The 15158-nt window shown below is 48.7% G+C and overlaps 1 protein-coding gene across 1 annotated transcript in view; it reads left to right on the forward strand.

The window, feature by feature from the left end:
- The window catches only part of LOC126043212 (deleted in malignant brain tumors 1 protein-like), a 40511-nt gene extending 28442 nt beyond the window's left edge, over positions 1–12069 (forward strand). Inside the window, 14 exon segments of the mRNA XM_049811259.1 lie at positions 907–1274; positions 2348–2929; positions 3652–3693; positions 3927–3968; positions 4294–4875; positions 5317–5358; positions 6056–6601; positions 6799–6828; positions 8408–8558; positions 8870–9081; positions 9324–9496; positions 10017–10405; positions 11025–11296; positions 11903–12069. Coding sequence (XP_049667216.1) covers positions 907–1274; positions 2348–2929; positions 3652–3693; positions 3927–3968; positions 4294–4875; positions 5317–5358; positions 6056–6601; positions 6799–6828; positions 8408–8558; positions 8870–9081; positions 9324–9496; positions 10017–10405; positions 11025–11296; positions 11903–12069 — 3598 coding nt within the window.
- Positions 12070–15158: the final 3089 nt, after the last annotated feature.

Genomic DNA, 15158 nt, shown 5'->3' on the forward strand with positions numbered 1-15158 from the left:
CTGCAATCACTGCCCTTTCATTCACTCCATCTTCTTCCTTGCAGCTGAATATTCAAGCCCTCCTGTTGACTGGACGTACACTACAGGTAATTCATGCCCACTCACTTTATTCCCAGCCTTGCAGTGAGCCCTAGCCCAGCACAAGAGGAGAAGAGGGGGGACAGGTTGGCTTGTGACAGGCTTGCATTTGCATTTCTATTTCATTTCCATTTGCATTTCCATGTTAACGGCCTTTGCCATGGCCATGGCCATGGCCATCCATTGCCACATGCCTGCTGCAATCACTGCCCTTTCATTCACCCCATCTTCTTCCTTGCAGCTATGCCTCCAAGCACTCCTGCTGAATGGACGTACACCACAGGTAATTCATGCCCACCCACCTCATTCCCAGTCTTGCAGCGAGCCCCAGTCCAGCACAAGAGGAGAAGAGGGGGGACAGGCTTGCTTGTGGGATGCTTGCATTTGCATTTTTATTTCCATTGCCATTTCATTTCCATTTGCATTTCCATGTGCATGGTCTTTGCCATGGCCATGGACATGGCCATCCATTGCCACAAGCCTGCTGCAATTACTGCTATTTCATTCACCCCATCTTCTTCCTTGCAGCTATGCCTCCAAGCACTCCTGCTGAATGGACGTACACCACAGGTAATTCATGCCCACCCACCTTATTCCCAGCCTTGCAGCAAGCCCCAGCCCAGCACGAGAGGAGAAGAGGGGGGACAGGCTGGCTTGTGACAGGCTTGCATTTGCATTTGCATTTGCATTTCATTTCGATTTCCATTCCCTGGCCTTTGCCATGGCCATGGCCATGGCCATCCATTGCCACAAGCGTGCTGCCCCAATCTCCAAAACAACCAGGCAGGTGGGGACCCTGGGTGCTGGGCTGTTGGGACCCCGACCCAGTGCCTTGCGCCGTGTCCCAGGTGTCCTCCTGCGTCTCTCCGGTGGGAGGAACCGCTGCGAGGGCCGTGTGGAGGTGTACGGCGGCAGCAGCTGGGGGACGGTGTGCGACGACCTGTGGGACCTGAGTGATGCCCAGGTGGTGTGCCGGCAGCTGGGCTGCGGCCAGCCCACGGCCGCCCCGGGCAACGCGCGCTTCGGCCTCGGCTCCGGGAACATCTTTCTGGACGACGTGCAGTGCCGCGGGGACGAGTCCTCCCTCCAGATGTGCAGGCACAACGGCTGGGGCGTGCACAACTGCGGGCACGTGGAGGACGCCAGCGTCATCTGCGCAGGTGCGTGGGCACCAGAGCCCACCAGCTCTACCGCAGGTAACTCCGGGCAGGTTTCGGTGACCTGCCCTGGGAGCAGATGATCTTACCTCCCTCGGCAGAGCCAGGGCAGAGCAGTGAGGCTGGGGGCTTTTGCCGCCTGCTGCTGGAGCCCGTGCCGTGCAAAAGTCCCATTCTTGCACACGGAGGGCACAGCGGGATCTCCGTGCTCGCAGGTGGAGGTGCCCAGTGCAGGGTCAAAGAGCAGGATTGCAGGATCGCAGTTTGGGGAGGGTGGGACAGGACTGGTGACACATTAATCTGGTGTCTGGAGGGCGAATGACAGGATAAGGCAACATGGACTCGCGCCCATTAGTGCTCCAGCCTTGCGTTTCCATTGCCATGTCAATGACCATGGCTTTTGCTATGGCCATGGCCATCCATTGCCACAAGCCTGCTGCAATCACTGCCCTTTCATTCACTCCATCTTCTTCCTTGCAGCTGCATATACAACCCCTCCTGCTGAATGGACGTACGCTACAGGTAATTCATTCCCACCTACCTTATTCCTAGCCTTGAAGCGAGCCCTAGCCCAGCAGGAGAGAAGAGGGGGGTCAGGCTGCCTTATGAGAGGCTTACATTTGCATTTGCATTTCCATTTCATTTCCATTTGCATTTCCATGTCCCTGGCCTTTGCCATGGCCATGGCCATTTCCATGCATTGCCACAACCCTGCTGCAATCACTGCCCTTTCATTCACTCCATCTTCTTCCTTGCAGCTGAATATTCAAGCCCTCCTTTTTACTGGACGTACACTACAGGTAATTCATGCCCACTCACTTTATTCCCAGCCTTGCAGTGAGCCCTAGCCCAGCACGAGAGGAGAAGAGGGGGGACAGGTTGCTTGTGACAGGCTTGCATTTGCATTTCTATTTCATTTCCATTTGCATTTCCATGTAAACAGGCTTTGCCATGGCCATGGCCATGGCCATCCATTGCCACATGCCTGCTGCAATAACTGCCCTTTCATTCACTCCATCTTCTTCCTTGCAGCTATGCCTCCAAGCACTCCTGCTGAATGGACGACAACCACAGGTAATTCATGCCCACCCACCTTATTCCCAGCCTTGCAGCGAGCCCCAGCCCAGCACGAGAGGAGAAGAGGGGGGACAGGCTGGCTTGTGACAGGCTTCCATTTGCATTTGCATTTGCATTTCATTTCGATTTCCATTCCCTGGCCTATGCCATGGCCATGGCCATCCATTGCCACAAGCGTGCTGCCCCAATCTCCAAATCAACCGGGGAGGTGCGGACCCTGGGTGCTGGGCTGTTGGGACCCCGACCCAGTGCCTTGCACCGTGTCCCAGGTGTCCTCCTGCGTCTCTCCGGTGGGAGGAACCGCTGCGAGGGCCGTGTGGAGGTGTACGGCGGCAGCAGCTGGGGGACGGTGTGCGACGACCTGTGGGACCTGAGTGATGCCCAGGTGGTGTGCCGGCAGCTGGGCTGCGGCCAGCCCACGGCCGCCCCGGGCAACGCGCGCTTCGGCCTCGGCTCCAGGAACATCTTTCTGGACGACGTGCAGTGCCGCGGGGACGAGTCCTCCCTCCAGATGTGCAGGCACAACGGCTGGGGCGTGCACAACTGCAGGCACGTGGAGGACGCCAGCGTTGTCTGCGCAGGTGCGTGGGCACCAGAGCCCACCAGCTCTACCGCAGGTAACTCCGGGCAGGTTCCGGTGACCTGCCCTGGGAGCAGATGATCTTACCTCCCTCGGCAGAGCCAGGGCAGAGCAGTGAGGCTGGGGGCTTTTGCCGCCTGCTGCTGGAGCCCGTGCCGTGCAAAAGCCCCATTCTTGCACACGGAGGGCACAGCGGGATCTCCGTGCTCGCAGGTGGACGTGCCCAGTGCAGGGTCAAAGAGCAGGATTGCAGGATCGCAGTTTGGGGAGGATGGGACAGGACTGGTGACACATTAATCTGGTGTCTGGAGGGCGGATGACAGGATAAGGCAACATGGACTCGCGCCCATTAGTGCTCCAGCCTTGCGTTTCCATTGCCATGTCAATGACCATGGCTTTTGCTTTGGCCATGGCCATCCATTGCCACAAGCCTGCTGCAATCACTGCCCTTTCATTCACTCCATCTTCTTCCTTGCAGCTGCATATACAACCCCTCCTGCTGAATGGACGTACTCTACAGGTAATTCATGCCCACCTACCTTATTCCTAGCCTTGAAGCGAGCCCCAGCCCAGCAGGAGAGGAGAAGAGGGGGGACAGGCTGCCTTCTGAGAGGCTTACATTTGCATTTGCATTTCCATTTCATTTCCATTTGCATTTCCATGTCCCTGGCCTTTGCCATGGCCATGGCCATTTCCATGCATTGCCACAACCCTGCTGCATTCACTGCCCTTTCATTCACTCCATCTTCTTCCTTGCAGCTGAATATTCAAGCCCTCCTGTTGACTGGACGTACACTACAGGTAATTCATGCCCACTCACTTTATTCCCAGCCTTGCAGTGAGCCCTAGCCCAGCACAAGAGGAGAAGAGGAGGGACAGGTTAGCTTGTGACAGGCTTGCATTTGCATTTCTATTTCATTTCCATTTGCATTTCCATGTTAACGGCCTTTGCCATGGCCATGGCCATGGCCATCCATTGCCACATGCCTGCTGCAATCACTGCCCTTTCATTCACCCCATCTTCTTCCTTGCAGCTATGCCTCCAAGCACTCCTGCTGAATGGACGTACACCACAGGTAATTCATGCCCACCCACCTTATTCCCAGTCTTGCAGCGAGCCCCAGCCCAGCACGAGAGGAGAAGAGGGGGGACAGGCTTGCTTGTGGGATGCTTGCATTTGCATTTTTATTTCCATTGCCATTTCATTTCCATTTGCATTTCCATGTGCATGGTCTTTGCCATGGCCATGGACATGGCCATCCATTGCCACAAGCCTGCTGCAATCACTGCTATTTCATTCACCCCATCTTCTTCCTTGCAGCTATGCCTCCAAGCACTCCTGCTGAATGGATGTACACCACAGGTAATTCATGCCCACCCACCTTATTCCCAGCCTTGCAGCGAGCCCCAGCCCAGCACGAGAGGAGAAGAGGGGGGACAGGCTGGCTTGTGACAGGCTTGCATTTGCATTTGCATTTGCATTTCATTTCGATTTCCATTCCCTGGCCTTTGCCATGGCCATGGCCATCCATTGCCACAAGCGTGCTGCCCCAATCTCCAAAACAACCAGGCAGGTGGGGACCCTGGGTGCTGGGCTGTTGGGACCCCGACCCAGTGCCTTGCGCCGTGTCCCAGGTGTCCTCCTGCGTCTCTCCGGTGGGAGGAACGGCTGCGAGGGCCGCGTGGAGGTGTACGGCGGCAGCAGCTGGGGGACGGTGTGCGACGACCTGTGGGACCTGAGTGATGCCCAGGTGGTGTGCCGGCAGCTGGGCTGCGGCCAGCCCACGGCCGCCCCGGGCAACGCGCGCTTCGGCCTCGGCTCCGGGAACATCTTTCTGGACGACGTGCAGTGCCGCGGGGATGAGTCCTCCCTCCAGATGTGCAGGCACAACGGCTGGGGCGTGCACAACTGCAGGCACGTGGAGGACGCCAGCGTCGTCTGCGCAGGTGCGTGGGCACCAGAGCCCACCAGCTCTACCGCAGGTAACTCCGGGCAGGTTTCGGTGACCTGCCCTGGGAGCAGATGATCTTACCTCCCTCGGCAGAGCCAGGGCAGAGCAGTGAGGCTGGGGGCTTTTGCCGCCTGCTGCTGGAGCCCATGCCATGCAAAAGCCCCATTCTTGCACACGGAGGGCACAGCGGGCTCTCCGTGCTCGCAGGTGGAGGTGCCCAGTGCAGGGTCAAAGAGCAGGATTGCAGGATCGCAGTTTGGGGAGGGTGGGACAGGACTGGTGACACATCAAGCAGATGTCTGAAGGGCAAATGACAGGATAAAGCAACATGGACTCGCTCCCATTAGTGCTCCAGCCTTGTGTTTCCATTTCCATTTCCATGACCGTGGCTTTTGCTTTGGCCATGGCCATCCATTGCCACAACCCTGCTGCAATCACTGCCCTTTCATTCACTCCATCTTCTTCCTTGCAGCTATGCCTCCAAGCACTCCTGCTGAATGGACGTACACCACAGGTAATTCATGCCCACCTACCTTATTCCCAGCCTTGCAGCGAGCCCCAGCCCAGCACGAGAGGAGAACAGGGGGGATGTGCTGGCTTGTACCTGTCCAGTGCAGGGCTGCTGCTCCCCTCTGCCCGTGACATCTCCAGGCTGCATGAGTGGCGCCCCGCAGGGGATGGGCCACACTCAAGGTGTACAAGGGGTTTTCTGTAAATACCCCCATGCACAAGCAGCCCCCAGTGCCCCCAGGAACCTCCGGTAGATCCTCCCCAGCAGGTCCCTGCCCATTGTGCATCTGCCCTCTGCACACCCAGGGTCTTTGCTCAGCCACTGCTCTCCCCGGATCCCTTCAGGTCTGCATGACACCAGCTCATGGTCGTTGTGCCCAAATCTCCAAAACTGCCAGCAAGGTGGGGACCACAGGTGCAAGGCTGATGGGATTCTAACTCATTGCCAGGATTGAGCCCCACTGTCTCTCCCCACATTAGTGCTCCAGTCTTGCATTTCCATTTCCATTTCCATGGCCATTTCCATGGCCATTTCCATGGCTATCCATTGCCACAGTCATCCATTCCCACGAACCTGCTGCAATCGCTGCCCTTTCATTCACTCCATCTTCTTCCTTGCAGCTGAGTATTCAAGCCCTCCTGTTGACTGGACGTACACTACAGGTAATTCATGCCCACTCACTTTATTCCCAGCCTTGCAGCGAGCCCTAGCCCAGCACGAGAGGAGAAGAGGAGGGACAGGCTGGCTTGTGACAGGCTTCCATTTGCATTTGCATTTCATTTCGATTTCCATTCCCTGGCCTTTGCCATGGCCATGGCCATGGCCATCCATTGCCACAAGCATGCTGCCCCAATCTCCAAAACAACCAGGCAGGTGGGGACCCTGGGTGCTGGGCTGTTGGGACCCCAACCCAGTGCCTTGCGCCGTGTCCCAGGTGTCCTCCTGCGTCTCGCCGGTGGGAGGAACGGCTGCGAGGGCCGCGTGGAGGTGTACGGCGGCAGCAGCTGGGGGACGGTGTGCGACGACCTGTGGGACCTGAGTGATGCCCAGGTGGTGTGCCGGCAGCTGGGCTGCGGCCAGCCCACGGCCGCCCCGGGCAACGCGCGCTTCGGCCTCGGCTCCGGGAACATCTTTCTGGACGACGTGCAGTGCCGCGGGGATGAGTCCTCCCTCCAGATGTGCAGGCACAACGGCTGGGGCGTGCACAACTGCAGGCACGTGGAGGACGCCAGCGTCGTCTGCGCAGGTGCGTGGGCACCAGAGCCCACCAGCTCTACCGCGGAGCTCATGGCCCTCTGAGCCCTGTCCCCCGTGTCCCCATTCCCTCCTTGACACAATCCCCATCGCGGTACCCTATGCTCTGAGGTGGGGCCGTGCCTGTGTCCCAGCACCTTTCTCCTGAGCAACACATCTCACTGAGGTTCTTCTTCCTCCACACCACAGCTCCTACAGTCACTCCAACACCTCCATCAGGTAATGCTCTTCTTTGGCTCTTCTCAAAGTTTTTTATTTGTGGGCTGTCTCCCTGTTGGGCTTTTTGAATATAATTTTTGTTTCTATGGCAATATCACCTTAAACTTGCATGATAATTCTTAGACAGGCTGTTCTGTCCCCTTGCGTCTCAGTGATGCTTATTTTGCGGTTATACTGGTTGGGGGTGGATAAGCCATTTCCTCGCTGTGCTCTTCATCTTGGTCAAGGCTTAGGAGATGTTGTCTAAATCTCTAACTTTTTTAACCACACACATCACCAGTGGCAGTGTGTTATATGTACTTTGGTCAGAACTGATGATCTAAAGGGCAACGACATCAAACCATGCCAGGACTACATGCACAGTGTAATTTTATTGCCATTAATTTTTTGCGTGCATGCTACAGTTTCCTTATTGTTATTATTTCTATACAGCACTCATAAATAATTTTTTCTCCAGAATTTTTTTCTTTTTCCATCTGTGTTTTATCTACTTCCCTGATGGTATAATTTAATTTGTCTTCTTTTAGAGTTTCCTTAAAAAATGTAGCTTCTTTTTCAAAATTATACTGGTTTCATTGAAATGTTCTCCATTTGCATTCATAGTCACAGGTCGTTTGTCAGAGAAGCTGTGTCCAATGGGTAATTTTTTGCTCTTCTGCTTACTAGAGCTGTTATGGTCTTCAGCCTGCTACTTTTGCATTAGAAAGCAGATTTTAGGTTTAGAGCTTGACCGTTCACAGTAGAAAAAGGTATGAAAGTGAAGGTGCCTGAGAGCCCATCCAGTCTGATCCAAGAAATGGGCAGTGTCTCGGTACAGCTGATGGTCCCATGCTTGGAATAGCCCGAAAATTCCAAAATCCTGAGGCAGAGAGGAGTCTGCTGCATGGGGGGCTATCACTGTGCAGGAACATCAAATGGAGGGGTGTTGTTTTTACGTGTCACATGTTGTAGGAATTAAGTTCAGAGCTTGTGCTTACCTTCATATAGGGAAACTTTTAGGATTATCTGTGTATTTAACATAAGAATTAAATGCCATTCATGCTGGCAGGAACATGAAAGATTTTTGCAGCTATGCTTATAGGAGAAATGAGATATATTTAAGACTTGGCCCAGCAGCCTGGAGTGCTTTTTTTCAGTCTGAGACCATAAAATCAGAGTTTCCTAGAAGGCTTGCAACTTATTTATCCTCCAAAGTCCTTAGAGGAATAAAGAGAAGCAGCAGAGTAACCAAGGGGATGCTGTCTCTTCAGGAAGGTACTTCCATTTTGACTGTCATGACACCTCCCAGAATCAGATCTCCACTGCAGAAAGGAGAGACCAGAGCAGAAAGCATCAAGGTGTTACCAGCCCAGCCTGAAGAGGGTGGTCTGACACCATGGACGTAACACAGGATCCCAAATCCAACATGAAAGTAAACCTAAAGCAAAACCAAATATTTGTTTTGATTTGGGTTATACAGAATATCACCAGCAGTCAGCGGGAGACCTGCTTTTCAGCAGCTGCAGATGAGACTCATACAGGTCAAGTACAATTTTGTAGAGGTCACTGTAAGAAAATTCTCTTCCATTTCTTTCAGCAGCGCCTTATTTTTGTGGTGGCTCATTCTCAAATTCCTCTGGGATGCTGCAGAGTCCCTTCTACCCTGGAAGTTATCCAAACAATGCTGACTGCATGTGGGAAATACAAGTGGAGAACAATTTCCGCGTTATGCTCACATTTAGAGATATCGCGTAAGTAAAACATTGATTCCCTGGGCAAATAACAAAGTCAAAACTTACTTGAGAAGTCTGATAACTTATTTGAACAGGCAACCTTCCCAATTTTAAAGGTACTTTCGATAACATCCAGCAGTTGGAAGACTAGAACAAAATACGGATTATTGTAGTATTCTCTGCTCACAATTTTCTGCAACAGCTACATCCAAAACAAATAAAACCTCTGTTGTGAAAACTTTAAGTGCTGAAAGATTTTATCACGTGTTAGGCAGTTAAATCAGAGTTTCTGAAACACATCTGACAAGGTGCTGACATTTGCTCACCAGGATGCAAAGCCACAGATGCCGGTATGACTATGTTGAAGTCTACGACGGACCTCCACACTCTTCCCCGCTTCTTGGGAGACTTTGTTCTGGCTCCTTTCCCACGTACATATCCTCTTCAAACATGATGACCGTTCGCTTTCACAGCGATTCCAGATACACCTTCAGAGGGTTTCAGGCTTACTACTCCTCCATTCCAACAGATCACAACACTAGTAAGTTCCCCGTTGGTGTTTCTCAACCTGCAAGCCTGTTTATTGCTTTTGCTTGCAAAATAAATAATTGTGTGTATTTAAAGATATTGGGGAAATTAAATGATGGGTGTGAAATATGATGGCTTGGTGTGAACTGCGTACCTTCTAAATTTAGAAAAAACCAATCTTTTGTTCAATTCCAACATTTAATCATTAACAAATTCCAGAAGTCACTATTATATTGTTTCTTCTTCTTCTACCAGCCCTTCTGTGCTTGCCAGACTACATGCATGCAGTGGTGAGCAGAGACTATCTCCAGTCTCAAGGCTACTCGGCGCAGATGGTCACCCTGAACGACAGTCACTGTAAACCAAGAATCACGTCACGTGAGGTTATATTCAACATTCCCTACAACAGCTGTGGGACAGTACGAGAGGTACGCTCACCATTGTCCACGCTGAATTGCAGGACCCGCTTTGAAAAATCATGAAAGGGCCATTGTGGTCCACAGTGCTAAGAAGTGAACCAACAAGACCTGAAGGTTTTTAGTGCTTTAGCTTTCCATGCCTTAGGGAATCCCCACGCTTAATAGAAATGAGCTTCTAGGGAGGAAAGCATGGGAGGAAGTTATATGAACTTTCCATGATTTAAAGTAGATGTAGTCTTGTAAGTGCCAGGCAGGTTTGGGATGACGGTGCACTACTACATGGTTAGTGTTTTATACAGATGTTCAATGCCTTGGGTTTAACAGAGTTTTTCTCCACTGATTTCTGTTTAATTACATACTTCAGCAAGTTTTTTTACACTGTGTGAGCAGAAAAGACTAACATCAAGCTTTTTGGCTTAACGAGTTTAAGATTGATCTACATTTTTAAATTGCATATTACTCTATCAAAATTTAGAACATGGAACGTGACAAAAATGCAATTCCTCATTTTAAATTACATGTTAAACAGGAGAACAATGATACAATCAACTATTCCAACATGATCAAAATTACATCTTCTGGGTACCTAATCAAGAGGAAAAAGAATATCCACTTACATATCAGTTGCAAAATGCTACAAAACACACGGATGCAAATAATGTATGTAGCTGAGGATACCATAGATGTGAATGAAGTTCAGTTTGGAAGATATGACATGAACATCACTTTTTATGATTCCTCATCATTCTTGTGGCAAGTGCACGACTCTCCATACTACATTGAGTTGAACCAAGATTTGTACCTTCAAGCTTATCTTCACAGCTCTGACCCAAATCTGATTGTGTTTGTGGACACATGCGTGGCATCACCTGATCGGCATGATTTTAACACTCTGGCCTATGATATAATCAAGGATGGGTAAGAGCTTTCTCAAGTCGTTAGAAGCATAGCTGTGATACCCTTTCTGCATTTAATTAAAAGAATAGAGCCAGTCTGAATTGGTTTAGATCTCATTACCAACAGACTGTTTAAAGGGGTCCAATTTTTTATTTTTACAGTATGAGCCTGGAAATAAGAAATGACATTAGACCTTACTAACATTTCGTTTCACTGACTTCATCCTTGTCCTATATGCAAAATTCAAAGTAGTGGGATTGAGGTAGATGAGTTGAGATAGTGAAAACTGGCAGCAGGAATCTGTAGTCCTATTTTATTTTAGTAAAACGAGGTCAAGCATTAGACTCATTTTTTTATGCCTCGTATAGCACAGACATTAGTAAGAGGCTGTTCTCCCCCCTTCACCACTTACAGTCTCTTTCTCTTAGAAAATTAAGAGTTACCAATGCTCTAGCTGCTTCATAGGACTAAAATAAGTCTATATTTTAAAAGCGTATGCTATGCTATAGAAGTTGCATTTTTATCCCATTTTGCTTTTAGTACCTGGCTATGATATAATTTTGTTTTAATCTGTTTATTTTTGCAGAAATGTACATGTGTGTGTCCATGAAGACTAATTCTCATTTTCATTTCTTCCTAGATGTGTTAGAGATTCTTCCTACACCACATACTACTCCCCCTACAGCCACTTTGCTCGGTTCAAATTTAATGCCTTTGAGTTCATCCGCCGCCATACGTTAGTGTACCTGCAGTGTGAGCTGGTGGTGTGCAGGCTGGGTGACTATTCCTCCCGCTGCTACCGGGGCTGTATTAACAGGTCCAAGAGAGATACAAGTTCTGTCAAGGAAGAAGTGAAGGTCGTTGTTGGACCACTTCAGCTTCGAGAAGGGGATGCTCAGAGTAGGAATACTGGTAAAGACAAATAAGTTTCTCCCGTATTTACTCTAAGACTACTTTGGGCTTCAAGAAAAGCCATAGCTCTGCGTTTCTGACATCTGTCACTGAAATCTGCTTTTACTAACTTTGCCATAAAAAGAAAGGGATTGTTTGGCTGATCCAAATGTCTACAACTCTCTTCTTCTTTCAACACCTTGCAATCCCCCTGTTTTCACCTGCATGTATAAAAAGTATAACTGCTTTGCCTATCCCAAAGGAGAGGTAGCATGTAATCTATTTTAGTGCTATAACTCCATTGAACTAATTAGCTCCAGTCTGCTTGTGTAACGTGAAGGCCTGCTGGGAGCAAACTCCCAGCCTTCTTGAGAAATATTTAATTCCCTCAGTTGTCTTCTGCTTAGGAAGTTTGCTTAGTTAGTTAAGTTGTCATCCCTGCTAATACAAAGCCAAGTTGTCATCCCTGCTAATACAAAGCCTGTTCAAATAGTCTAAAGCAATGAATTTGTAAGAAGTTAGCTTCTTTGTGACCCTGATCTGGGATCCATCCCTTTTAACGCAGCAGCTCTTTGTGCCCTGATCTTTAATATACTGAGATCAAACCCCCTCTACCTCCACTCACAGGGCTGGACTCTTCCGAGCCACGTCCCCAGGCGGTTCCCGCTGCTGCTGATAATCCCCTCGCGCCGGTCATTGCTGTTGCCGCCGTCCTGGCAGTTGTCGTTTTTGTTCTTGCCGGTTTTCTTGCAAGAACTGCACTGAAGAAACCGCTTTCCCATGTGGTGATGTGAGATCAAAAGTCAGCATCATCCACTAAATGACTACAGGGGAACATCACATATTACGAGCCAACAAAATGCTTCGTTGACGACAGTCACATATGTGGCATTTGTAAGAAGCTGTGATATCTTTATCTACAATGAATCCTAGCCTGTTACAATGCTTTAGAATAACTTTGTAATCCTAACACCTCTTAAAAGATTAAAAAATAATTCCAACACTCATGTCACAAGTTGTTTGGTACAATCATTTTATTGTTTTTCTCCACTTTAATTCTCTTCTTACATCCTTCTAAGACCATTTATCCAATGCCTCGAAATTTTGTGAGCTGGAGAGAAAATATGAGTGAGGTATCAATAAATATTTCAAGGCTTATTAAAAGGGAGGAAGATTTAATTTGGGGAGAGGTAATAGGTCATGTCTGGAAAGGAAATGTAAAAATTGATCTTGCCATGGCATTTGGAGTTGTGTCTGTACAATATTCTAATTATTTTGAGCATTGCTTTTAATGCTAAATTTCTCATTGAAACAATAATGGATCTATGCTTACTTATAAAATGCAGAGATTTCCAAGCAAAAGTGATCTGTTACGTGAGCAGTGTAATTTAAAATCAAAGGGAGGAGTGTTTACAAAGCAGTAATTTTTTTTTGCCTTTCAAATTAATGTCTCTGTGACTAAAATACAAATGAATGTTTTACTGTGTTGAAGAGTGTGGTCTGTTGGATTAAAAATTCGCCAAGCGATGGACTGAGCCCCCGTTTCTGAAATACTACATAGGAAATTTCTAAATATCTTAATGTGGGTTACAAAAGGAATGAGCCAATTCTTTTTCTTTCTGCATATGCAGAAATTCACAGAAAATATCTGGCTCTAGGAAGCCGGATTGCTGACTCTTGATTCAGAAATGCCTTTTCTTTTGGTTTCTATTACTTTCTCCTGTGTGTCACACACAAAAGCAAAATGACCCACATTGTTCAGGGGACTTCTAAGGACCTGCCTATCTGCATTTCCCCCACTCCTGTGTTCCCTCTGAAGCAGATGGCTGATTAACTCCCTGAGCATCCTCTCCCGTCCAAGCAGGCCCCACATCCACCGCTATTCCCACAGCATCACCAAAGGTGAAGGCTTCAGGAAAGGTGACAGGAGTTTCCCCTACATGTCAGTGAGGAATAACTGTCCTCTACAGCCAATGTGTTTCTCCATGTTATTGGAGAGAAAGCTTTCCCTCCAGTGAGGCTGACTGGCCTGTAGTTCCCTGGGTCTTCCTTTTTACCCTTTTTAAAAATAGGGGTTGCCTTTCCCCCTTTTCCAGTCACCGGGAACTTCACTGGACTGCCACGACTTCTCCAATATGACGGATAGTGGCTTAGCCACTTCATCCGCCAGCTCCCTCAGGACCCACGGATGCATCTTGTCAAGTCCCATGGACTTGTGCACCTTCAGGTTCCTTAGACGGTCTCGAACCTGATCTTCTCCTACAGTTGGTGGTTCTTCATTCTCCCAGTCCCTGCCTTTGCCTTCTGCGACTTGGGCGGTGCGGCTGGAACATTTGCTGGTGAAGACTGAGGCAAAAAAGTCATTGAGTACCTCAGCCTTCTTCATGTCCTGGGTACCCAGGTCTCCTTTTTCCTTCCAGAGAGGGACCGCGTTTTTGAAACACTTCTACATACTGCTGTGAAGAGGTGTGAGGTACCTCTGTTTTGTATGAGTGTTGGGCACACCTCTGCGTGTGAGGCTACAGCAAGGCATTTTAATAGAGTTAAACTGTAAAAGGTAGGTAAAAAATAAAATCTAGCAGCAAAGGTAAAACAAATGTCCAAACCTCACAGGGAAGGCCATGAAGGCCTCCTTGGTTCCTCATTGATGATAGACATATTTGCAAGTCTGAGAAGCAACAGAGCACAGAAATCATCGTGCCCTGAGAGGTCTAGAAAAAGTTCCCCAACCATTTTAGTGCAACTACCGTTGCTCTTTTCTCTTCTGATTTCTGTTATCTCATGATGCACACCTCCTGCTCCTGAGATCCCTGCTATAGCCCTGGTCTCCTTCTTGCTCCACCTTGCGGTACTTGTCCCCATGAACACCACAGCCTGTTTCCCACAGGGCTGCTAGGTCCCTGCTGCTGTCTCCATCGTCCGTGCCAGCCACACGTGCGCCACCTCTTCCTCGGCCACGGGCACTGCTGCTCGCCCAAAACATAAAAAGCACATCAGCCAGATCTTCCCTCTGCACCCTCAGCACCACCACCTCAGCCCAACATCTTCCCACCAGACATTTCCCTAACTTGCCTAGGCAATCTCTTCTCATGCTTAACTAGACTCACTATTGAAATTAGCATCACTGTTGACAAGGCTTTTCGCAACGTCTATCCTCAATTTTCACCGTTGCTGGTCAAGCCCATTAGTTCTTGCCCTGTCCCTCCTGGCCATGGGGAGTAATTTTCTCCCCTTTCTCTTTAGGTGCATTTTACTAGTTGAAGATTGATGTTTTTCCACTAAGTTTTCACTTTTCTAGATTAAATAAATCCACATTCAAAAGATACTGACCTGTTGCAGGTGTTTTGTTTGCAATAATTAAGGCTGAATCACACAATCTGATCTAAAGGCTTGTCAAATCAATTGGAAGCCTTTCCATTGACAAAACCGTAAATCTCATCCAGAAGATTGAATCTCAGCCAGGACACATTTCAGGTTTTACCAAAATGTCATTTAAACATCGAAAGACATTTCACAACTGCTTTCCAGAGGGAAGAGTTTTGTTCAATTTTTAATACTTTTGGTTGCTGATCACAATAAAATGATTTAATTTCCTTCCCATGGTGGTATGCTTTGTGGTTGTGAGGAGTTTGCCTTCTCAGAACTTACCCAGCCTTTCACAGTGTGTTGTTTGCACTCATAAATCAGGCTGAAATATGCTGAAAATGCAAACAGCTGAATCCCACATAAACATTTACCATTGGTGCATGAAAACATGAAAAGCAAGACCTGGGATTTATGCCTTTCATGTCCTAGTTGAAAATACAGAGAATTAAAGCCAAAAGGTAAGTGAAAATTGTTTATTTAGCCTTTTGTTTTGTTTTTTTTTGTTTATTCATTTTGT

The sequence above is a fragment of the Accipiter gentilis genome, chromosome 9, assembly GCF_929443795.1.
Source record: "Accipiter gentilis chromosome 9, bAccGen1.1, whole genome shotgun sequence".
NCBI classification, from domain to species: Eukaryota; Metazoa; Chordata; class Aves; order Accipitriformes; family Accipitridae; genus Astur; species Astur gentilis.